This window comes from Canis lupus, chromosome 5 (assembly GCF_048164855.1).
Source record: "Canis lupus baileyi chromosome 5, mCanLup2.hap1, whole genome shotgun sequence".
Lineage (NCBI taxonomy): Eukaryota > Metazoa > Chordata > Mammalia > Carnivora > Canidae > Canis > Canis lupus.
The window spans coordinates 9548263-9572539 of NC_132842.1; the positions used below are offsets into that span (position 1 = coordinate 9548263).

General features: G+C 35.5%; 1 protein-coding gene across 1 annotated transcript in view; it reads left to right on the forward strand.

Annotated features, from left to right (window-relative positions):
- The window catches only part of DNAJC1 (DnaJ heat shock protein family (Hsp40) member C1), a 206333-nt gene that overhangs the window by 89937 nt on the left and 92119 nt on the right, over positions 1-24277 (forward strand). The window contains exons 7-8 of the mRNA XM_072825413.1: positions 1485-1575; positions 17432-17595. Coding sequence (XP_072681514.1) covers positions 1485-1575; positions 17432-17595 — 255 coding nt within the window. The remainder of the gene's footprint in view (positions 1-1484; positions 1576-17431; positions 17596-24277) is intronic.

Consider the following 24277-nt stretch of genomic DNA (forward strand, 5'->3'; position numbering starts at 1 on the left):
AGTGGAAGAGTTCTGATATAACCCCGAGAGATATAGACTGTAAGAAAAGCTCTGACTCTGGGACAGTCATAGATGAAAAGAGAAAACTCCATTCTAGGGTTTAAGTGTTCATACATTTCCATTTGAATCAAGATAGAGCCAAGAATTGATTTGGTTCCTTTATTTCCTTAAAAAATAAAACCCTCTTAACTTGTCTGATTTATCTGCCCTGGGAATCTTAAATCTGCCCTGGGAATCTTAAAATCTGGAATGTTACCCCCTAGGAATCCTCAATTCTTCTCTTTTTCTTATTCCATATCTATCATCAAGCCCTTTCTTTACAAGATTTCTCATATACTTTGATCTAGTTCAGTTCAATGAATATTTATTGTATACATGCTTTATGCCAGATACTGGGCTCTGGTCATACAAGTACCCCTATCTCAAATTTCTCATTTTCTAGGAGACAACATAGCATGATACAAGCAATCCTAGAAGTGTGCTTAAATACAGAAAGAGATATACTGTATCTCTACAATATACAGTAGAGAATTACTCTGCCAGGAAAAGTCAGAAAAACTTGCAAAGGTGGTGATGCTTGGGTTTACAAGGATGCATAGGAGTTCATCAGAATGATGGCAAAATATTCTAGTTAGCAAAGCATAGGCAAAGACATTAAAAAAGCACAACGTGATCTGGCAGCTCCAAGTATCTTGCTATATATAATAGATGAAGTTTGAGTTGAGGTAGTGGGAAATTACCTATTCTGTTTTTCTCATTGTCAGAATCTTCATATGCCTAGAGCATCAACTTGTTTATTTCCATGTTTGTGATTATTGAAGGCCTAGTCTTTTTTTTTTTTTCAAAACTCTGCTAGAGTCTTACCTGTGTGCCACTCTTAGAGACTCTTGCCACTTTATTTTGACACAGAAGTGTTTGTTCTTAGTCCTCAAGTCTCTGTAATAGGAACTAATCTCTAAATGTGGTGGAAGGAGAAATGACAGTTTCACTTGTATCTACATAATTGTATAGGTTTCATAATCAGATTTGCGTATTATAACTTTGAAAATCTTTTGAAGTTAAGGGACTAATATGAAAATAATGTTAGTACCTTGTTAGTTATAGTAATATAATTTACTGTGCAAAATAATTTAATTCAATTCAGCGAGTATGTTTTTCTGCTCTCTGCCCATGCAACAGCACAATATTGAGAAAATAAGCCAGCGGTAGAAAACAGGAAGAAGAGTCCTCTCTTCCATATCTGAAAGAAAAGACTTTACTTAAATTTACACACATGCAGTTTCTGACCTTAATAAACTCTAAGAGATAAAAATGATAAAGAAACATGTATTTAGTTTTTTCCGTTCATCATAAAATTTAAAAACAAACCGAAAGGAAGACTACTTGTTAAATTGAATATACTGCTTTAAAATGAAGTCATGTGGAAAATAGTGTCAAAGCAAACTGATTTTCACGTTAATGTATTTTGTAACTTATTTTTCAAGGATGCTGGGGAGTTTTATGCTAAATACAAAGAAACAAGATTAAAGAAAAAGGAAGATGCATTGACTAGAGCTGAACTTGAAACACTTCAAAGTGAGTTTTAAACATTGTCTTACTGTGTTAACAATATCATATAAAACTGATTATTTAAATTTGAATTCTCCCTTAAAGTCAGCAGTAATTAAATTTCCTATGCTTTCTTGGGTCGCCTGGGTGGCTCAGTCAGTTAAGCATCTGTCTTCAGTTCAGTCATGATCATGATCCTGGGGTCCTGGGATCAAGCCCCATGTCGGACTCCCCACTCAGTGGAGAGTCTGCTTCTCCCTCTGCCCCTCCTCCTGCTCCTTATCTCTCTCTCTCTTTCTGTCTTTCTCTCTCTCTCTGTCTCTGTCTCTCCGTCTTTCAAATAAATAACTAAAATCTTTTTAAAGAAATTAAAAAATAAAGAAGTGTATGATGTCATAATACCATCCTGGGCACAGGAGACAATACAAAGATAATTAATAACTGGTCACCTCACACCCATAAATGCACACACATGCAGAGCAAGCATAGTGTTACAAAACAACTCGAGGAGGATGTGCAGTAAAAGCAGTTCCTGTAGCATATATAAGTGTAGTTGACCCTTGAACAATGCAGGGTTTAGGAGCACTAACCCTCCCACACTGAGAAAAATCCATGTATAACTTTGACTCCCCCAAAACAGAACTATTAATAGCCTACTGTTGACCAGGAACCTTACCGAGAACACAAACAGTTGATTAATACATATTTTGTATGTTTTACTTATTGTATGCTGTATTCTTACAATAAAGTAACCTAGAGAAAAAATGTTATTAAGAAAATCATAGGATACAGAAAATACTTTTATAGCACTGTACTGTATATATTGAAAATAATCTGCATTTAAGTGGACCCACACAGTTCAAACCTGCATTAACAGTCAACTGTAATTTAGCCAAAGCAAACTGGTGGTATTACTATACCATACATCCAGTCCACACACTTAATACATAGAAAAATGGTGAAAACAATTTCACATCAGAAGGTCCTCACTTTCTGCATTTCCTCTGGCACCAGACAATGGTTTGAGACAAGAGAAGAAGATTATGTTCTCTCTAAACTCAAAGAGTGCATTGCCACTACCCAAATGTGTGACTTTGGTGTTTTGTTTTGTTTTGTTTTGTTTTAAGATTTATTTATTTATTTATGAGAGAGAGAGAGAGAGAGAGAGAGGGAGGCAGAGACACAGGAGGAGGGAGAAGCAGGCTCCATGCCAGGATCCTGACGTGGAACTTGATCCCAGGACTCCAGGATTGCACCCTGGGCCAAAGGCAGGCGCTAAACCGCTGAGCCACCCAGGGATCCCCAAATGTGGGACTTTGAAGATTTTAGTTTCCTATCTGTCAAAAAAACATGTTGGACTAGATGGTCTACTATTAGTTTTCTAACACTGCTCTCACAAATGGCCACAAATTTAGTGGCTTAAACACAAATATATTATCTCACCATTGTGTAAGTCAGAAGTCGAGCATGAGTCTTACTGGGCTAAAATCAAGGTTTACCAAACAGGGCAGCATTCTTTTTCCAGCTTCTAGGCCCCTGCCCCTGACCATATACCTTAGATCCTCCTCCATCTTCAGAGGCAGCATTGTGATGTCTGACATTTTTTCTGTAGTCACATCTTTCTCTGACGATAACTGGGAAAAGTTCTCTTAATTTTAAGACCCATGGGATTAGATTGGGCAAACTTGGAGAATTTGAAATTATCTCCTGTCTCAGGGTGCTCAGCCTTAATCACATTTGCTAAGTCCCTTTTGCCGTATAAGGTAAAATATTGCCAGATTCCGGGAATAGAATGAACATCTTTTAGGGTCCATATTTCACCCTATTACAATCCCTCAGGTGTCTGGGTAACTTTAGAACAGGGGCTGTTTCTTTTTCATCTTTATGTCTGCAATATTGACTATGATGTCCTGGCACATAATAAATGGATATATTGGATGACTATATGAATTAATGTAATTCCATAAATATTAATGAGCACCTATCCTATATACAACACTGTTTCAAGGAGCACATAATTTAATTCAAAATCTTCAACAATTATAAATGCTAAATAATACTCATGGGTGCCTGAGTGGCTCAATCCACTCAGCATCCAGCTCTTGCTTTCAGCTCAGGTCATGATCTCAGAGTCCTAGTTTGGAGTCTGCTTCCTTTCTCCCTCTCCCTCCCGCCTTTCACCTTTCCCTTTCCCCCTCCCCCTGCTCAAGCTAGCTTTCTCTTTCAGATAAATAAATAATAATAATCAAGTCAACTATGTCATTGTTGAAAGCAGATTTCTATTAAGAGGGAAGAGTTTAAGATGATAGAGGATTACTTACTAAGTAAGGTATGTGTTGGGGAGGAAGGTTGCACAAATGATTAAATGAGTAATCAATTAAATGAGTAAATCAATCAATAAATGAAACTCAGTAAGTATACTATTTATGTAATTGTTTTTAAGTATAATTGTTAGATAACATTTTTCTAAGCTTTTCAAGACAAATCAAAAGGAGGGGGGAAGTCACATTTACAGGAAAAGAGAAAAATATCAAAGTAACCCAAAATTTACCTGTAGAGTCAAGGTGAACATATATTTTATTGCTTTTATAAACACAGTTTATTATTTTTATGTAGCTTTTGTAATAAATAACTTAATTGTTATAATTTTGATATATATATTAGAATTCTGTAATAATAATGGGTTAAGTATGTACACTACAACTTAGAAAGTAGGGGTTAGGCATAAAATATTTATCACAGTATAAGATTAATTTATCACAACATAAAAATTCCTTTTAAAGTTTGTGATCATTTTCCCAAAATGGCTTGAAGATTTTTGTTCTTAGCATTTGATAGAAATTTTCAAACAGATTAATAATTCTTATTGTTATTGTCTAATAAAAAGATGTTGTAAAGAAACATATTTTCAAATACATAAATATCTAAAATCTAAAAACTGTTTGCCAGTAAAAATATGTAGTAATCCTTTAAGAAGTTTGAAAATTCACTAGTTTATTAGTTATTGAAACTCAGAATGGAAAAAATAAATACGAGAAAGCATATTAAAAAAAATACCAGCTGTGAGTAATAAGACTGCTAATGCTCATATTTTTTATATCAGTGGTATATTAGGAAAAGGTGATGGTATCAACATTAGGAATGTTAAAGAACAGTCACATTATTAATAATGTCAGAAACTGTCATGTATTTTTTAATGTAGTCTCTAATGGTTACATGCAAAGAATCTTTTAATTAATTTTGTTAACTTCATTACAGTGTTCTGTATTGTATACTTTAGAATTAATATATAAAGACCCCAAATTCCCCAGTGTGTATTTCATTTGCCCCTATCCTTCTTAATTTTAAAGACCATCATTGGAATACTGAGTTCATAATAACATTTCCATCTGCTTAATTGAGTAAATGCATCTCATGCAGATTAGCAGCAGCTATTTTATGCTGCCTGTTTCTCATGACCTAATTGTTAATCTGCCCTCAAGTCTATCTGCTCTACTGCTGAGATTGTGTAGTATCCTCGGAGGGCCATACCAGAATATACATTGAGTAAGGTGTGGTGGTCTTATTAAAATGGTATATTAGGAAAAAGATGATTTCTTAAAAATAAATATCATTGATCTGGAAGTCTATGCAAAAAATATACCTATTTGGAAAATTTGAGCACTTATTTCTTTATTACAAATTGAATCAATTATATGTTTTAGGTTTAAATAAGTTGAATATTTATAATAAGACTTTTCATTGTTATATGTGTATTATACATTCTTTACTTATGTGATTATTTTTTCTATTCTAAGTCAATAGATGTGAATTCTAAGTACAATAATGAAACAGCCCATATCATGAATTGGAAAAATGAGTAATTTCATAAAGAAACTGGTTGTAGGGGTGCCTTGTGGCTCAGTCAGTTAAGCGTCTACCTCTGGCATAGATCATGATCTCAGAGTTCTGGATCGAGCCTGCATTCAGCTCCCTGCTCAGTGGAGAGTCTACTTCTCCCTCTCTGCCCCTCCCTGCCACTTGTGTGCACATGCTTGTGCTCTGTGTCTCAAATCAAATAAATAAAATCTTTAAAAAAAAAGAAAGAAAGAAATTGATTGTAAAGGTGAAATTTTGAATAGAAAAAATTGGAGGGGGGATCCCTGGGTGGCGCAGCGGTTTAGTACCTGCCTTTGGCCTAGGGCGCGATCCGGGAGACCCGGGATCGAATCCCACGTCGGGCTCCCGGTGCATGGAGCCTGCTTCTCCCTCTGCCTATGTCTCTGCCTCTCTCTCTCTCTCACTGTGTGCCTATCATAAATAAAAAAAAAGAAAAGAAAAAAAAAGAAAAAATTGGAGGAAGAAGTAAAATTTAGTATTTTCCTTATCTTTTTCTCTGTACCTTATATGATTTAAAACAGAAACAAAAGCAAGTTAATCAGACCTTTATTGTCAAGTTCTCTTTTTTATCTGCAGAATAATAGTTCCAGACATATTTTTTATATTTTTATATTTATAAATATATATATTTATATATATTTATATAAAATATATATATTTATATATTTTTTATATTTTTCTTCTTGTTTCATGGTCCCTGTTGCATACCCCAGTGAGAGTAGGAGAGTGCCAAGAGAAAAGTATGTGGGTGGAGGACCGAGTATGCCTTTTTTGGGGTGGCAGGATGGGAAAACATTCACTTTCCCTAGGGTAAAGGAAGACTCATTTTTGGAAAACTCACTTTTATGAAGAAAGGAGATCTTAAGTTGATTCAGAGGTTGATAGTGAAGAGGACAAGGGAGATAGGGCAGAGGTAGCCCCAGTTTAGGTTAGATCATTTATGCTGTCGTAATATAATGTGCTCATGGATGGAGAATACTGTCTGAGATAACTTATGAGAAAGCATATACCAGTCACTAGCTCCAGTACATTTGCAAACATGACCAAATAGAAATTCTACCTTAACTTCTGAATCATATTATATAGTAAAACCTTTTAGCTATTATGAATAATTCTGCCATAAACATGGGTATACAAATAACTCTTTGAGTCCCTGGTTTAGTTCTTTTGATACATACCCAGAAGTGGAATTGCTGGATCATACTATAATTCTATTTTTAATATTTTTTAAAGTAGGCTCCACACCCAATGTGGAGCCCAACCTGAGGCTCGAACTCACAACCCTGAGGTGAAGACCTGAGCTGAGATCAAGAGTCAGATACTTAACCGACTGAGCCACCCAGGACCCCAATTCTATTTTTAGTTTTTTGAGGAACCAACATACTGTTTTCCGTAAAAGCTGTACCATTTTATATTCACCAACAGTACACAATGGTTCCAGTTTTTCCACGTCTTTGCCAACACTGATTTTCTGAGAGTTTTTTTATTGTAGCCATCCTGATGGGTGTTTCTTTGGAGAAATGTCTATTCAAGTCCTGTACTCAGTTTTGAATTGGATTAGTTTTTGTTGTTAATTAGGAGTTCTCTATGTATTCTGGATATTATCACTTATCAGATATGTGATTTGCAAATATTTTCTCCCACTTTGTGGGTTGCCTTTTTACTCAGTTGACATTGTCTTTTGATGCACAGAATTTAATTTTTATGAAGTCTAATTTGTTTTCTCTTTTGCTGTCTATGTCTTTGTTGTCTTTGCTGTCTATGTCACTGCCTAACACTGCCAAATCCAGTGTTATATAGCTTTTGCCCTGTATTTTCTTCAAAGAAGAGTTTTATAGTTCAAGGTCTTACATTAGGTCTTTGATCCCTTTGGACTTCATTTCTTAGTGGGTAAGGGACCAACTTAATTATTTTGCACATGGATATCTAGTTTTCCCATCAATATTTGTTGAATTATTGTTTATTTAACTTTTTACTTTGAAATAATTATAGATTCATAGGAAGTTGCAAAAATAATATAGAGAAGGTCCCACGTACGCTCCTGAATACCAGGAACTTGACACTGATACAAAGTGTGTATATAATTCTCTACCATTTTATCACTCAAGTGTGTTTTTATGTAACCACCATCTCAATCAGCCACCACTCCTTTATGATCACACCCATATCTTCCCATTCCCCCCATTATCCCTAATGTCTGGCAACTACTAATCTATTTTTCATCTCTCTAACTTTGTCATTTTGACTATATGATTTAGAGAATAGGATTTTGAGAATCAGTGTTTGACCTTTTTTTAAATATTTGACCTTTTGATATTGGCTCTTTTCACTCAGCATAATGCTCTTGAGATCCATTCAAGTTATTCCGTTTATCAGTAGTTCATTCTTATTTATTCTGTGTATGATTGTACCATAATCTGTTTAACCATGTACCAATTGTAGGACATTTTGGTTGTTTACAGTTTTTGACTCTTACAAATAAGCCTGCTGTAAATAATCAGGTGTAAGTTTTTTTGTAAACCTGTTTTTTATTTATTTGGGATAAATGTACAATTGCTGGGTCATAGGATAGGTTTATGGTTAGAGTTTTAAGAAACTATTTGATTTTTTTCCAGAGTGCCTATGTAACTTTACATTCCTAATAGCAACATAGGAGATATCTAGTCTCTCTACCTTTTACCAGCACTTGGGATTCTCACTGTTTTTTTATTTTAGATGTTCTAATACATTGGTAGAGATATCTCATCATGAACTTAATTTGCATATCCTTAATGGCCAGTTATGTTGAAACATTCATGTGCTTATTTGCCATCTGCATGTCCTTTACAGTAAACTCTTTATGCCTTTGGCTTATTTTCAAATTGGATTTTTTTTTTAACTGTTAAGTTTGAGAGTCCTTTATATAACCTAGATATGATTCCTTTTTCAGATATGTGGCTTACAGATGTTTTCTTCCAATTTGTCGCTTTTCGTCTTCTTAATATTCACGAAGCAAAAGCTTTTAATTATGATGAAGTCCAATTTATTGTTGCTATTTTTTGTTGTTGTTGCTATTTTTTTAATCAGGCTTTCTATGTTATTTTTAAAAACTCTTCACCAAGCCATACTCTAAATACTTTCTCCCATATTTTCTGGTAAAAGTTTTATAGTTTTGTTTTACATTTAAATCTATGATCCATTTTGAGTTAATTTTCTATAAGGAGGTTTAGGTTAAAGGGTTTTTTTTGCCTATGGATGTATAGCCAGCTTTTCTAACACTATTTTTTTTAAACTATTCAAAAAGTAAATTGCGTCTGCATCTTTTGTCAAAAATCAGTTGGCCTTATTGCATAGGGTTCTAAATTTTCTATTCTGTTCTATTCATCTACATCTCTCTCCTTTTGCCACTGTGACAGTCTTGATTATTGTGGCTCTACAGTAAGTCTTAAAATCCGGGACGCCTGGGTGGCTCATCAGTTGAGCATCTGCCTTTGGCTGGCATGATCCCTGGATTCCAGGATCAAGTCCCACATCGGGCTTCCTGCATGGAGCCTGCTTCTCCCTCTGCCTATGTCTCTGCCTCTCTCTCTGTGTCTCTCATGAATAAATAAATAAAATCTTTTTAAAAAAATCACATAGAGTGATTCTTCTCACATTCCTATTCTTTTTCAAAATGTTTTAGTTATCCTAGTTCCTTTGCATTTATATGTAAATTTTAGAATAATCTTGTATATATCTACAGTGTTGCTGAAATTTTTATAAGAATTATTATGTCAAACTTGTATATCAATTTGTAGAGAATTGATATGTCAGACTTGTATATCAATTTGTAGAGAATTGATACTTACTATCTGGAGTCCTTTAATCTATGAACACTGTCTCTTCATCCATTTATATCTTCTTGGTCTCTTTCTTCAGTGCTTTACAGTTTTTAGCATACCAGTCCTGTGCATGTCTTGTTAGATACTGAATTTTGTTAATTTTTTTGTTTCCATTAATATGATCATGTGATATTTCTTTGCTTGTTAATTTGGCGGACAATATTGATTGAATATTGAATATTTAACTAGAATTGCATCCCTGCAGTAAGTACCATGTAGCCATAGTATATAGTTATTTTTATATATTGCTAAATTCTATTTACTGATATTTTACTAAAGATTTTTGCACCTATATGAGAGAAATTGGTCTATAGTTTTCTCTTTTTGTACCGTCTTTGTTTGATTTTGGTATCAAAGTAACATCATATAAGGAATTGGGAAGCATTCTCCTGTTTTCTGAAAGAGACTGTTGGTGTTAATTTGGTAGAATTCTCTGGTGGGACCATTTAAGATGGGATATTTCTATTTTAGGAGTTTTAAATTACAAAGTAAATTTCCTTTGTAATTACAGGGCTATTCAATACCTATTTTACATATCTGTTTTAAGAGTGAGTTGAGATAGTTTGTATTTTTTCAAGCAATTGATCAATTCCATCTAAATTGTCAAATTTGGGATCCCTGGGTGGCGCAGCGGTTTGGCGCCTGCCTTTGGCCCAGGGCGTGATCCTGGAGACTCGGGATCGAATCCCACGTCGGGCTCCCGGTGCATGGAGCCTGCTTCTCCCTCTGCCTATGTCTCTGACTCTCTCTCTCTCTCTCTGTGTGTGACTATCATAAATAAATAAAAATAAAAAAAATAAATAAAATAAAATAAATTGTCAAATTTGGGCAGGCCAAGTGGCTCAGCGGTTTAGTGCTGCCTTCAGCCCAGGGCGTGATCCTGGAGACCCGGGATCGAGTCCCACATCGGGCTCCCTACATGGAGCCTGCTTCTCCCTCTGCCTGTGTCTCTGCCTCTCTTTCTCTCTCTCTGTGTCTCTCATGAATAAATAAGTAAAATCTTAAAAAAAAATAAATTGTCAAATTTATGTGTGTATAGTTGTTTCTCATACTAATTTATCCTTGCAATGTCTGTATGTCTTGTAGTGATTTCTCCTGTTTTGGTGCTAAAACTGGTAATTTCTCTTTTTTTGTCAGTTTCGCCAGGTGTTTGTCATTTTTATTGATCTTTTCAAAGAACTAGTTCTTTGTTTCACTGATTTTTTATCTATTGCTTTTTGTTTTCTCTTTCATTTCTTTCTGCTCTTATTTTCCTTCTGCTTTCTTGAGCTTGTTTGTTTTTGATGTGGATTATGGTGTTGAGGCTTTTCATCTTTTCTAATGTAAGTTTTTAGTGCTTTAAATTCCTCTCTCAGCACTGTTTTGGCTGTGTCCAACATATTTTGATACATCATATTTTCATTGATTCAGTTCAGTATTTGATTCCTGAATTATTTAAGTATGCTGTTTAGTTTCCAAGTATTTGGGGATTTTCCTGTTATCTTTCTGTTATTGATTTTTTATTTGATTTTATTTTTGTCAGAAAACTCATTCTTTATGATCTCAATTCATTTAAATCTATTGAGGTGTGTTTTATGGTCTAGCTTAGCATATATCTCATGGGCATTTGAAGAGAATGTGTATTCTGCTGTTGTGTAATGGAGTGTTATAGTTCCTAAAGTTTCCAACGCTCTTTTTTTTTTAATTTTTTAAATTTATTTTCTCTGTTTTTCAGATTTGGCAATTTCTTTCATTCTGTCTCCAAGTTAACTACTTTCTCTATTCCATTTTTCTTTTGAGTTCTCAATCATTAAATTTTTAATTTTATATGGCACATTTTTGGTTCTGATATTTCCATTAGTGTTTTGGTATGTCTTCTGTGTCTTTGCTATTGACTTTTTATTTCTTCATTTGTTTTGAGAATGCCCATTATTACTTATCAAACTATTTTTGTATGGCTGCTCTAAAAGTCTATCAGATACTTTGGATCTCCCTTTCATCTTATTAATTATCTTTTTCATTCAAATTGAGATACTCTTGGTTCTTGGTATGATGAGGGATTTTTTTAAATTTAAACTTGGACATTAGGGGGCGCCTGGGTGATTCAGTCAGTTAAGTGTCTGCCTTCTGGTGACTTCATGATCACAGGGCCCTGGGATGGAGCCCAGAGTCTTACTTACTGAGCAGTCTTACTGCTCAGCAGGGAGCCTTCTCCATCTCCCTCTGCCCCTCCCCCTGCTCATGTTCACACTCTTTCTCTCTCTCTCAAATAAATAAAAATCTTAAAAAAAAAAAAAAAACCTTGGACTTTTGGGGTATTATACTCTGAATCTTGTTTAAGTGATGTTTTCTGACAGTGCTGTAGTTGAGTTGAGAAAGGGGAGAGTTGCTGCCCTCAGGTAGGGGTGGACGTCCATGTCCTGTTTTATAGCTGAAAGAAAGGGTGCTTGTGGATCTTGTTAGGGTTGGGCGGCAGGTATGGGTGTTCTCGCTTGCCAGACTGATGACACTCAGCTGATATCCCTTTGCTGGGATAGGCAAGAATGCCTACTTACAGCTCCCCACCTCGCCTCTGCTGACATTGTAGGGGACTGGTCTTTTTACCATTGTGGACATTAAAATGCAAAAGTAGTAAAATCAACTATATCTACAAAAACTAATCAAGGGATACACAAATAAAAAGATATATGACATAATCTACATAAAATGTGGAAGGGGGTATAAAATTTTAGTGGTTTTAACCCACATAGAAAGAATCAACAAGATAAGTAATGATAAATGACCAATACTGAAATAAAAAGTAAAAAGGAAGAATGATGGGGAGTACATGTATGTATGTATATATGGATGTGGCAGGCCTGTTGCAATTTAAATAAGGTGGACAAGGAAGGACTCAGTAATAAAGAGACATTTGAGCAAAGCCCTCAAGGGAGATGAGGCAATGGATTGCCTCAAGTAGAAGCAATGGATGAAAGTTTTATGTTCTTGAGGAATAGTAAGGAGTCTGGAGAGTATTAAAATGAGGTTAGAGAAATGATGAATGGGGTGGGGATAGGAGGCATAAATCACTGAGAGCCTTATACTGTAAGAACCTGACTTTTAGTCTGACATGGGAAGTCCTAGGAAGATCGAGCAGAGGAGTGACATGATTTGATACATGTTCTAAGAAGTCTGACTGTGAGGCTAAGAACACACTGAAACAAGGACTTGAAACAAGGAGACCAACCAGTTGGGAGCTGTTTTAGTAATCCAGACAAGAGGTGGTGATAGCTTGGATCAGGGTGATAAAAGTGAAGAAATGGAATTCTTAATGTATTTTGAAATTAGCGACAAGATTTCCTACTAGATTTCTTACAGGATGTAAGGGAGAAAGGGGAGTTGATGACTCCAAGGTTTAGGACCCCAGTAGGTCAAAGGAATAGGAGCTACACTGGAAGAAGCAGGTGGAAGTGAAGGGAGTTTTATCAAGAGCTTAGTTTAGCACATAGTTCCCTCTCTCCTTAATATTTAGAGCACATTGGGCTGCCCAGGTGGCTCAGCAGTTTAGCACTGCCTTTGGCCCAGGGTGTGATCCTGGGGACCCGGGATTTAGTCCCATGTAGGGCTCCCTGCATGGAGCCTGCTTCTCCCTCTGCCTGTGTCTCTGCCTCTCTCTCTCTCTCTCTCTCTCTCTCTCTCTCTCTCTCTGTGTCTTTCATGAATAAATAGATAAAATCTTTAAAAAAAATATTTAGAGCACATTCCTGTATAAGTCAAGATTTAATTTCTGGACCTGTGCTGTGAGTTAGGTAGAGCAGATATTTCATTTTATAGGTGGAGACTTAGCGATAAATCATGTGAAATAAATACTAATGTATTGGCAAGTGACAAAAGATACAGAATCTAGTTTTTCTGACTTGTTTTCTCACTTTTCTACCAGTATTCATATTAATGACATGATTTCAAAACTCCTTACCATTCTGATAACTTTTCTGATATAATCTAGTTTTTCAGTTCCATATTTTAAGTATAGTGCTCAAAACTGATTTAAAAACTTCCTTCCTTTTCCTCTTCCAAGTTCCATTTCATTAATATCTGTTGCACTATTGTCTAAGCGTTTCCAAAGAGAAATTCTCTGTGTCTGCTAGAAAAAGAAGGTAATAAGTTAAGATGTTACGACTTTGCTCAGTTTAAACTCTTCTCCACTGTTTTCAAAACCATAGAGGTACAAGTGTTAATCAAGACCTGAAGAATATCTGCAGGTTCATGATCAAAGAGCCCAAATTACTATTCAGCAAATGTGTCTTAGCATAGTAAACACTTTTGCAATGTGTGACAGGAAGTATTTGATCTAAGTAGCTAACTCATTAGTTGAATTGTTTAGTGTCAGTTTCCAAGTATATGAAAAGGCAGGCTACTTATGCCAGAGTTTTTTGTTTTTTTGGTTTTTGTTCCTCTACCCGAACTCTGTGTTGTTTTGTTGAATGAAAGCATCAAATGGAAGGGCTCCCTTAGGATGATATTTGGCTCATTTCTTATTCCTTTGACAATCATGTTGAATAAATTTTTCTTTTGAAAGGAAACCATTTCTCTCTTCAGTCACTAGACACTTAATGTGTTATGGGTTTGTTTTACTTCCCTTTCTAAATTTATTTTGGATTTTGTTGTTTGGTTGGTCAGTTAGTTTTTGTTTCTAGCCTTGGTCAGGCTTGTCATTAAGAATCAACCTATCTTGGGACACCTGGGTGACTCAGTGGTTGAGCCCCTGCCTTCGGCCCAGGAGTCTTAGAGTCCCATGATCAAGTCCCACATCAGGCTCCCTGGAGCCTGCTTCTCTCTCTGCCTATGTTTCTCTCTCTCTCTCTCATGGATAAATAAAATCTTAAAAAAAAAAAAAAATCAATCTATCTTAACCTGAAGCCCATAACTTACCAAATTTCAATAATAATTACTTTTCTAGCAAAAATACTCTGTATTCTTTATTTAACTCAGAATTTTCCTTATAAGATTCATCATGCTGCTAAAAAAAAAAATCTTAGATTTGTTTTTCTTGGATGAACTATATATAAGGATATGTTTATTAACACCAAAATTCATAGCTGGGCCCATACTAATTACATACAGTTTATTAAAACTAGAAATTTGCAGGAAAGATAGTTGTAGTTAACAAATAGAAGTCTTCTTTTTCACTTAGACATGTTTGAAAACACGTTTTTATTTTTAATATATATGAAAAATTTTGTCAAGTGCAAAATGTTGGATGCTACAGTCTTAGCCCTATATTATTATTAAAGTAGCGAGAAATCAATGAATATTTTAAGCTGTGGTTTGTTTATTGGTTTCAAAAATTGTATTTTCAGATTTATGTTTTATAATGTTTAAATTTTGTTTTATATTTATATCTGCAACTTTGTAAAACTATACATTCATTTTTATTATTTATTTTTTACTGAGATGTTCCTTCTCTTTTTTTAAAAAACTTTATTAGAGGGGGGAGGGAGCATGAGGTAGGGGAAGGGACAAAAGGAGAGGAAGAAGCAGACATCCCACTGAGCAGGAAGCCCAGTACAGGACTCCATCCCAATAGATCATGACCTGAGCTGAAGACAGACTCTTAACTGAGGGAGCCATCCAGGCGACCCCCATCTCTTTTGCTTCATTGTCTCTATGCTTTTATTTCTGGGGGAATTGCTGGAGAGAAGATTTTTTTTTTTTTTTAATTTTAATAGGTTCTCTTAGATCACTTCCCAAAAGGCTGTAATGTAATAGTTCACATTTCTACCACCAATGTAGAGATGGCCCTTTCCCTACCAACAGTATCTTTTATTAGATTTTTAGATTTCTGCTCATATAATAGGTATAAAATCATATCATGTTATTACTTCAGTTTGCATTTCTTTAAGCTTTTTTTTTTTTAAAGATTTTATTTATTTATTCACGAGAGACAGAGAGAGAGAGAGGCAGAGACACAAGCAGAGGGAGAAGCAGGCTCCACGAAGGGAGCCCAATGCGGGACTCTATCCTGGGACCCCAAGATCACACCCTGAGCCAAAAGCAGACAGACGCTCAACTGCTGAGCCCCCCAGGCATCCCAATTTCTTTTTTTTTTTTTAAACTTTTATTTATTTATGATAGGCACACAGTGAGAGAGAGAGAGAGGCAGAGACACAGGCAGAGGGAGAAGCAGGCTCCATGCACCGGGAGCCCGACGTGGGATTCGATCCCGGATATCCAGGACCGCGCCCTGGGCCAAAGGCAGGCGCCAAACCGCTGCGCCACCCAGGGATCCCCCAATTTCTTTAAACTTTAGAGGGTGTATCTTGTTTCCTGGCCACTTGGATTTGTTCTTTTGTGAACTTTGCCCTTTTTTTTTTTTTTTGGGTGGGTGTTTATCCTCTCAATTTATAACATCTCTTTAAATGTTCTGTATTATCAGTCTTCTGTTTGTATTCTAAATTGTAAATATCCTTTTCAAATATATTAATTCTCTCATGATTTGTTTATTCTCTCCTTTATCTTTTATAGCATCTGTGTTTCAGTCTCAGTTAAGATTTCCTTATCCTTTAAATAATACATGCAGTATTTTAGATTTTTTTCACAATATGTTTATTGTTTGGGCTTTTTAAGTCAAGGGTTTCTTTTTAAGATTTTATTTAAGAGAGAGAAAAAAAACTACAAGCAAGAGGAGGGGCAGAGAGAGAGGAAGAAGCAGGCTCCCCACTGTGCAGGGAGCCCAACATGGGGCTTGATCCCAGAACGCTGGGATCATGACCTGAGCCTAAGGCAGATGCTTAACCGACTGAGCCACCCAGGTTCCCCCTCAAGGCTCTTATCCAACTGGGATTTATTTTTGTGTATTGTGTAAGATTATGTCCAGTTTTCTTTCAAATGTATATTCAGTTGTGCCAGCATAATTTATTAAATCCTTTTCCCATTGAATTGAAATGTTTATGGATTCTTTGTTCTAGAATTTATTCCTATGACAATATTGTATTAATTTTACTACATCAGCATTATAGAATATGTGAACACACATGCACACACAATGGTGAAATATGGTTATAAGAAATTTGACTATATGGAATTTGACTAATAGCAATTAAGAATGGAGTAGCTTCTTAATACTGACCCTGTAATCAAAACAGATTTAATGAAGGGGCCATTTGATAGCCATCTATTGATAACTACCCCCGATGCCATCAGATTACATTTTGCGCTTGTTAAAATATTGAAAAGATGAATGTATATACTATTAGGAGCCACTTTTGCACCAAGTAGTATGTTAGGGTTTATAGTTTTCTGTACATCAATTTTATAAGATTAGATTTAGCTTCCTTTTACAAATGAGAAAATAGACATTTGTTCTAAGGGTTAAGTTACTTACCCAATATCATGTCACTATTATGACTGAGTTCTTTTCATGTAAGAAATGTTTCATAAAAAGTACTTTGAAAACTAAAGATATATACAAACTGATAGAGTGGTTATATTGTGATCATCATCTCATTGTATCTGTGAGTTTCATTTAAAAACAATGCAGTAGCTAATGCACAATAAAACACCTAGCTATTTATAGCAAAACAATTGTAATTTTTTGTAATGTCCTCACCCACTTCTTCACTCCCACACCTGCCTCTGACAACCACCAATCTGTTCTCTGTATCTATAAGCTGGGTTTTGGGGGAGGGGGGTGTTTGGTTTTTGTTTGGCTTTGTTAAGGTTCCCCATATGAGAGAGATCATATATTTGTCTTTCTCTGACTTATTTCATGTAGCATGATGCCCTTGAGGTCCATCCATATTGTTGCAAGTGGCAAGATTTCATTCCATTTTATGACTGAGTTATATCCCATTGTATATAATTCTGTTTTGGGGCACCACCGGTGGCGCAGCGGTTTAGTGCTGCCTGCAGCCCGGGGTCTGATCCTGGAGACCCAGGATCAAGTCCCGTGTCGGGCTCCCTGCATGGAGCCCGCTTCTCCCTCTGCCTGTGTCTCTGCCTCTCAGTCTCTCTCTCTCTCTCTCTCTGAATAAATAAATTTAAAAAAAATACTTATATAAAAAAAAATTGTTTTGATGAAAGAACAATATTTATGTTTTTTTCTAGATACAGTGTATGAATAAAATGTTAAAAATTCTTTTTCTAGTCTTAAGAAATCCCAATAATTCTCTTAAACATTTTTTTAGAACAGAAGAAAGTTAAAGTAAAAAAACCAAAACCTGAATTTCCTGTATATACGCCTTTAGAAAGTGCATATATTCAATCTTATGATCATGGAACTTCTATAGAAGAAATTGAGGAACAAATGGATGATTGGCTGGAAAACAGAAACAAAACACAGAAAAAACAGGTAAATAAACTTTTAAAAATCTCTTTTACTTAAGTAAAATACAGAAAAGGACATAAAATGTAAAAATATACAGCTCAGTGAATTGTCACAAGGTGAACCAAGTTAACTGTTGCCAAGATCAAGAAGATATGTAGAACATTGCCATTGTCCAGAAGCCTCCCTCATTCTTCTTCCTGGTTTCTACCTTCCTTTCCTTCCACAAAGATAAAAATATCCTAACTTCTAACATCATAGATTAGTTTTACCTGCTGTTTGAAGTTTCTAAATGGAATCTCCTGTTTTAGTCCATTCAGGCTGCTAGAACAAAAATATAATAGACTGGGTGGCTTAAACAACAAACATTTATTTCTCACAGTTCTGAAGACTGGGAAGTCCAAGATCAAGACGCCGGCAGATTCGGTGTCTGGTGAGGGCACTCTTCCTAATTCATAGACAGCAGTCTTCTCGCTGTGTCCTCACATGGCAGAAGAGGTGAGAGAGCTCTCTGGGGTCTCTTTTATAAGGGCACTAATCCCATTCATGAGGGCTCCACCCTCATGACCTAACCATCTTCCAAAGGCCCTACCTCCTAATATCATCACATTGGGGGTTAGGATTTCAACATGATTTGGGGGGAACACAAACATTCAGTCCATAACACATTCCATGTGTACTCTTTTGCATCTCCTTCCCTCCATTTGGCATTGTATTTGTAAGATTTTTCCATTATTGTGTATAGCAGTAGGTTGTTCATTTTCATTAATATGTACTAGTTCATTTAGAAATATAGCAGAATTTTTTGTTAAAAGTTTGTATTTTTTCCAGTTTTTGGCTACCATAAATAATTTTCCTGTGAACATTATTGTACTTTTAGTATACATATGTGTAAATTTCTATTTTGGGAGTTAAGTTGCAGGTCATTGCTCAACTTTACTTGTAAACAGTTTTTTTAAATGTTGTTATCAATTTATACTTCAGCAGCAGGATATGAAAATTCCAGTAACTCTACATTCTTGCCAACACTTGGTCAAGTCTTTTATATTTTAACCATTCTGGTAGGTATAAAGTGATATCTAATTATGAATTAATTTGCATATTCTTTGATCAATAAGATTGAATGAACACCTTTGCTTACATTTATTGGACACTGATATTCTCCTATGTGAAGTATCTTTTCAAGTCTTTTTTTATTGAGTTGCTCATGTTTTCTCATATTGATTTGTAAAGAGTTCTTTATATATTTCATAAACAGATCTTCACATATTTTATCCCATTCTGGCTTGCCCTTTCACTCGCTTAATGGTATCTATTGATGACCAGAGTTACTAATTTCAATCATACTTTTCCTTTCCTTTCCCATATTTGGTGTTTTGTTTAAGAAATCTTTTCCTACCTCAAAGTCATAAAGATAATACTACAAACCTCATGTTCTGTTTCTCACATTTAGATCAATAATCTCCTGGAATTTATTTTTGTGTTTGGGGTGAAATAATGTTTAAATGTAATTTTTCTTCAAAAGTTTTCCAAATCAGTTGACTCACTTAATAAAAATACTGCTTCCTGCAGCTCTACAAATACTGTCTTTATCACAAAACAAGTGTTTATAACTGTGTGTTTATAACTGTTTTCAGGCTTTCTACTTTGTTCTGTTAATCTACTTGTGCATCTTATGCCAATACCATATAGTACTAATTACTGTAACTTTATAATAAGTACCTGGTGCAATAATTTTCCAGCTCAGTTTCCCTTCTATAAGGTTGCCAATTTGTGTTTTCATACAAATTTTTAAAGTAGCTTGTCATTTTCCACAGATTATTCAGCTGAAATACTCAACTTGGAGTATATTGAATATATATACATTAATTTTGGAAGAATTGACATCCAGACAGGATTGATCCTAAAAACCATTAATAAATCCATTCATTTACATTTTTAAAAAATTATAATAATGTGATGCAACTTTTCGTGTTTTCTATTTATAGGTTATACATTTTTTTTCTTTTGTGCTATTTAGAATCTCTAATACATATAGAATAAAAGTGATGATAACAATTTCCAAAATAAAAAACTTCCATCACTAGGGCAGCCTGGGTGGCTCAGCGTTTTAGCACTGCCTTTGGCCCAGGGTGTGATCCTGGAGACCTGGGATCGAGTCCCATGTCAGGCTCCCTGCATGGAGCCTGCTTCTCCCTCTGCCTGTGTCTCTGCCTCTCTGTCATGAATAAATAAATAAAATCTTTAAAAAAAAAAATTCCATCACTGAAACCTTTTATTTCATCATTGAAATTATTTATTAAAATTTTATTTCATTATTAAATATGATGTATGTTGCCAGCTTTTTATACAATTTTTGAGATATATTTCACATAAAATTCACCATTTAAAAGTGAAGCATACACTTTAGTGGTTACTTAGTCTCTTTTCTATGTTGTGCAACCATAACTGGTATCTAATTTGAGAACTTTTTCATCACACCAAAAAAAGTAAAATAACCGTCTCCCTGTTAGCAGTTAGTTCCAATTCTCAGCTTTCCTCTTCCATGACAACCGCTGATCTACGTTCTGTCCCTATGGTTTTGCCTCTTGTAGACATTCCATGTAATTAGAATCATGCAATATGTGCTCTTTTGTGTTTGGCTTCATACAATGTTTTCAAGGTTCATCCATGCTGTAGCATTTAACAGTATTTCATTTCTTCTTATAGTTGAATAATATTCCATTGTATCGATCTATCACATACTGTTTATCCACTCAACAGCTAATATACTGGTTGATTTTGGTTGATTTTCCTTTTTGGCTGTGATAAACAAAGATGTTGTGGACATCCACATATGCGTCGTTGTGTAAACATTTTCTTTTCTTTTGTTTTCCTTAGTTTGTTGAACATATTTAAAATAGATTCAGAGCTATCATCTAGAAAGTACATTGGTCTCCCTCAGGCACGGTTTCTATTTCTTTATTCCTTTGTATGGCACATACTCCCTTTTTTTCTTTACAGGCCTTGTAATTTTTGTTGTTGCTATTGAAGATACTATGAATATTATAAGTTGGCAACTTTGGAAACCAGATTCTCTCTCCTTTCTAGGATTTGTTGTTATTTGGTCTAATTGTAGCTGTTTGTTTAGTGTTTTTTTTTTTTTAACTAATTTTATGAAGTCTGTATTTTTTTTTTTTTTGTCATATGTGGCTGCTGAATTCTGTTTCATTAGCATAGTGATCAGCTAGTAATTGGACAGAGTTTCCTTAAATGCCTAGAGCCCAAAATTCTTCCAGTCTTTGCCATGATTTCTGTGTATGTATTGGAGATTGCCTTCCATACTCAGCCAAGCAGTTTACAACTCTGCCTTACCCTTTACCTTCTGTTTCCAAAGATATTCAAGGTCATCAGCTAGTGAGAACCTTTATTGTTTTCAGGTCTTTTCTGAGCATCTCACAGCCCTGAACATGGCACATGGAGTTCTAGATTCCCGGGAATGTCAGAGCATCTCATTCCTCAGCCTTTCCTTCCAAGCTTTTTGATTAATCTGTTGTTTTCCCAACTGTTTTCTGTCACCTCAGTCAGCAGTAGTTAATATACTAGCTTGTAAGAGGTTTCAACAAATGCCTCCAGGGAAGCAGCTTTAGAATTAGACCAGCTTTGATTTAGGAAAAATAAAGACAAGCTTTTTGAACCAGTAATCCAGGGAGCCCCACCAGACAGGTTAGAACAAATAATTGTAATTCTTCGCAAATTAGCTCACTCTGCTCCTACCTGGATTAGAAATCAGTTATTATTTTTACAGGCAGTGAGGAGCTGTGGAATAGGGGGTAATAGGGGGGTACATACAGGCAGTGAGGAGCTGTGGTCCATGCTGCAGTTTGCTGTGCTTTTTTTTAATTGAAGTATAATTGATAAACAATGTTATATGTTATGTAAACATAGTATCATGTCATGCACAAATAATGAGTTTTACTTATTACCTATTTGGATGCCTTTTATTTCTTTATATTGTCTGATTGCTGCAGCAGGGACTTCCAGGACTATGTTGAATGAAAGAAGTGAGAGAAGCTCCTATTTAGGGTGGTACATATATATATTTACATTGGCTATAACCTCTCATTGGGTTGATTCTTTTATCTTTATGTAATGCCCTTCTGTGTCACTTGCTGCAGTCTTTGTTTTAAAGACTATTTTGTCTGATATAAACATTGTTATCCCAGCTTTTCTTCACTTCCATTTGTATAGTATATATTTTTCTGTCCCTTCACTTTCAGTCTGTTAAGTCTGAAGTGAGTCTCTTATAGGCAGCATCTAGCTGAGTCTTGTTTTTTAATCCATATAGTCACCCTAGGTCTTCTTATTGGAACATTTAGTCTATTTACATTTAAAATAATTATTGATAAGTATGTATTGCTGTTTTGTTAATTGTTTTCTGATTGTTTTTGTAGTCTTTCGCTTCCTTCTTTCTCTCTTCCTTATAATTTGATGGCCTTCTTTAGCATTATACTTTAATTCTCTTCCTTTATTTTTGGTGTATCTCTTATGAGTTTACAGATTTCTGGTTACTATCAGGTTCATATATAGTATCTTATATATATTGCAGTGTATGTTAAATTGATGGTGGTGGGCACCTGGGTGGCTCAGTGGTCGAGCATCTGCCTTTGGCTTAAGTTGTGATCCCAGGATTCCTGGGATCGAGTCCCACACCAGGCTCCCTATGGGGAGCCTGATTCTCCCTCTACCTATGTCTCTGCCCCTCCTTCTCGCTCTCTCTCTGTCTCTCATGAATAAATAAATGAAATCTTTAAAAATTAATTAATTAATTAATTGGCTTAAGTTCATACATGTTCTAAATTTTTATACTCCCACATTTTATGTATATGATGTCATATTTTATTTACATCTTTTTATTTTGTGTATCCCTTGATTAGTTTTTGTAGATATAGGTAATTTTACTACTTTTGCATTTTAACCTCTGTACTGGCTTTATAAAATGATCTATTATATTTACTATATGTTTGCTTTTACCTGTGAAATTTTTTCCTTTCATAAACTTCTTCTAGTTATGGCCATTTCTTTCCATTTAAAGATTTCTTTAACATTTTTTTTAAGGCTGGTTTAGTGGTGATGAACTTAAACTTTTGTCTGGCAAACTATCTCTCCTTCTGTTGTGAATGATAACCTTACAAGATAGAGTATTCTTGGTTGTAGGTCTTTTTTCTTTTCAGCCCCTGAATATATCATACCACTTTCTTCTGGCCTGAAAAGTTTCTGCTAAAAAAATCAGCTGGTAAACTTATAGGGTTGTTTTTGTTTGTTTGTTTGTTTGTTTGTTTGTTTCGGCGCAGGGTGGCGGGGGGCTGGTGGGAAGCACATGGTATGTAACTGTTTTCTCTTACTGCTTTAAAAATTTCCTCTTTATGACAAAACATGAGAGACTCCTAACTCTGGGAAACAAACAAGGGGAGGTGGAAAGGGAGGTGGGCGGGGCGTTGGGGTGACTGGGTGATGGGCACTGAGGGGGCCCTGATGGGATGAGCACTGGGTGTTATGCTATATGTTGGCAAATTGAACTCCAATAAGAAGAAATTTTTAAAAATCCCTCTTTAAACAACAAATGTTGGAGAAGATGTGGAGAAAGGGGAACCCTCTTGTACTGTTGGTGGGAATGTGAATTGGTGTAGCCACTGTGGAAAACTCTGAGGAGGTTCCTCAAAGAGTTAAAAATAGAGCTACCCTATGACCCAGCAATTACTGGGGATTTTCCCCAAAGATACAGATGCAGTGAAAAACTGAGACACCTGCACCCCAATGTTTCTAGCAGCAATGTCCACAACAGCCAAACTGTGGAAGGAGCCTTGGTGTCCATCGAAAGATGAATGGATAAAGAAGATGTGGTATATGTATACCATGGAATATTACTCAGCCATTAGAAACAACAGATACCCACCATTTGCTTCAATGTGGATAGAATTGGAGGGTATTATGCTGAGTGAAGAAGGACAAACATTATATGGTTTCATTCATTTGGGGAATATAAATAGTGAAAGGGATTAAAGGGGAAAGGAGAGAAAATTAATGGGGAATATCAGAGAGGGTGACAGAACATGAGAGACTCCTAACTCTGGGAAATGAACAAGGGGTAGTGGAAGGGAAGGTGGGCGGGGGTATGGGGTGACTGGGTGACAGGCACTGAGGGGGAGCACTTGACAGGATGAGCACTAGGTGTTATATGTTGGCAAATCGAACTCCAATAAAAAATATTTTTAAAAAAATAATAAAACAAAAATACCCTATTTTAAAAATTAAAATAAAAAAATTCCTTCTTTAACATTACTTTTTGCCATTTTCATAATATGTCTTGGTATGAGCCTCCTTGGGTTCATCTTGCTGTGGGCTTTGTGCTTTCCAGACCTAGACATCTGTTTCCTTCCCAGATTAGGGAAATTTTCAGATATTATTTCTTTTTTTAAAATTTATTTTATTTACTTATTTGAGAGAGAACACAAGTAGAGGGAAGGAGCAGAGGAAGAGGGGGAAGCAGACTCCACACTGTGCCCAACATGGGGCTTGATCCCAGGATCCTGGAATCATGACCTGACCCAAAGGTAGCCACTTAACCAACTGAGCCACCCAGGCGCCCTTAGCTATTATTTCTTTAAATAAGTTCTCTGCCCTCTTTTCTTTCTCTTTTCCTCCTGAGGTTCCTATGAGTGTTATTCTG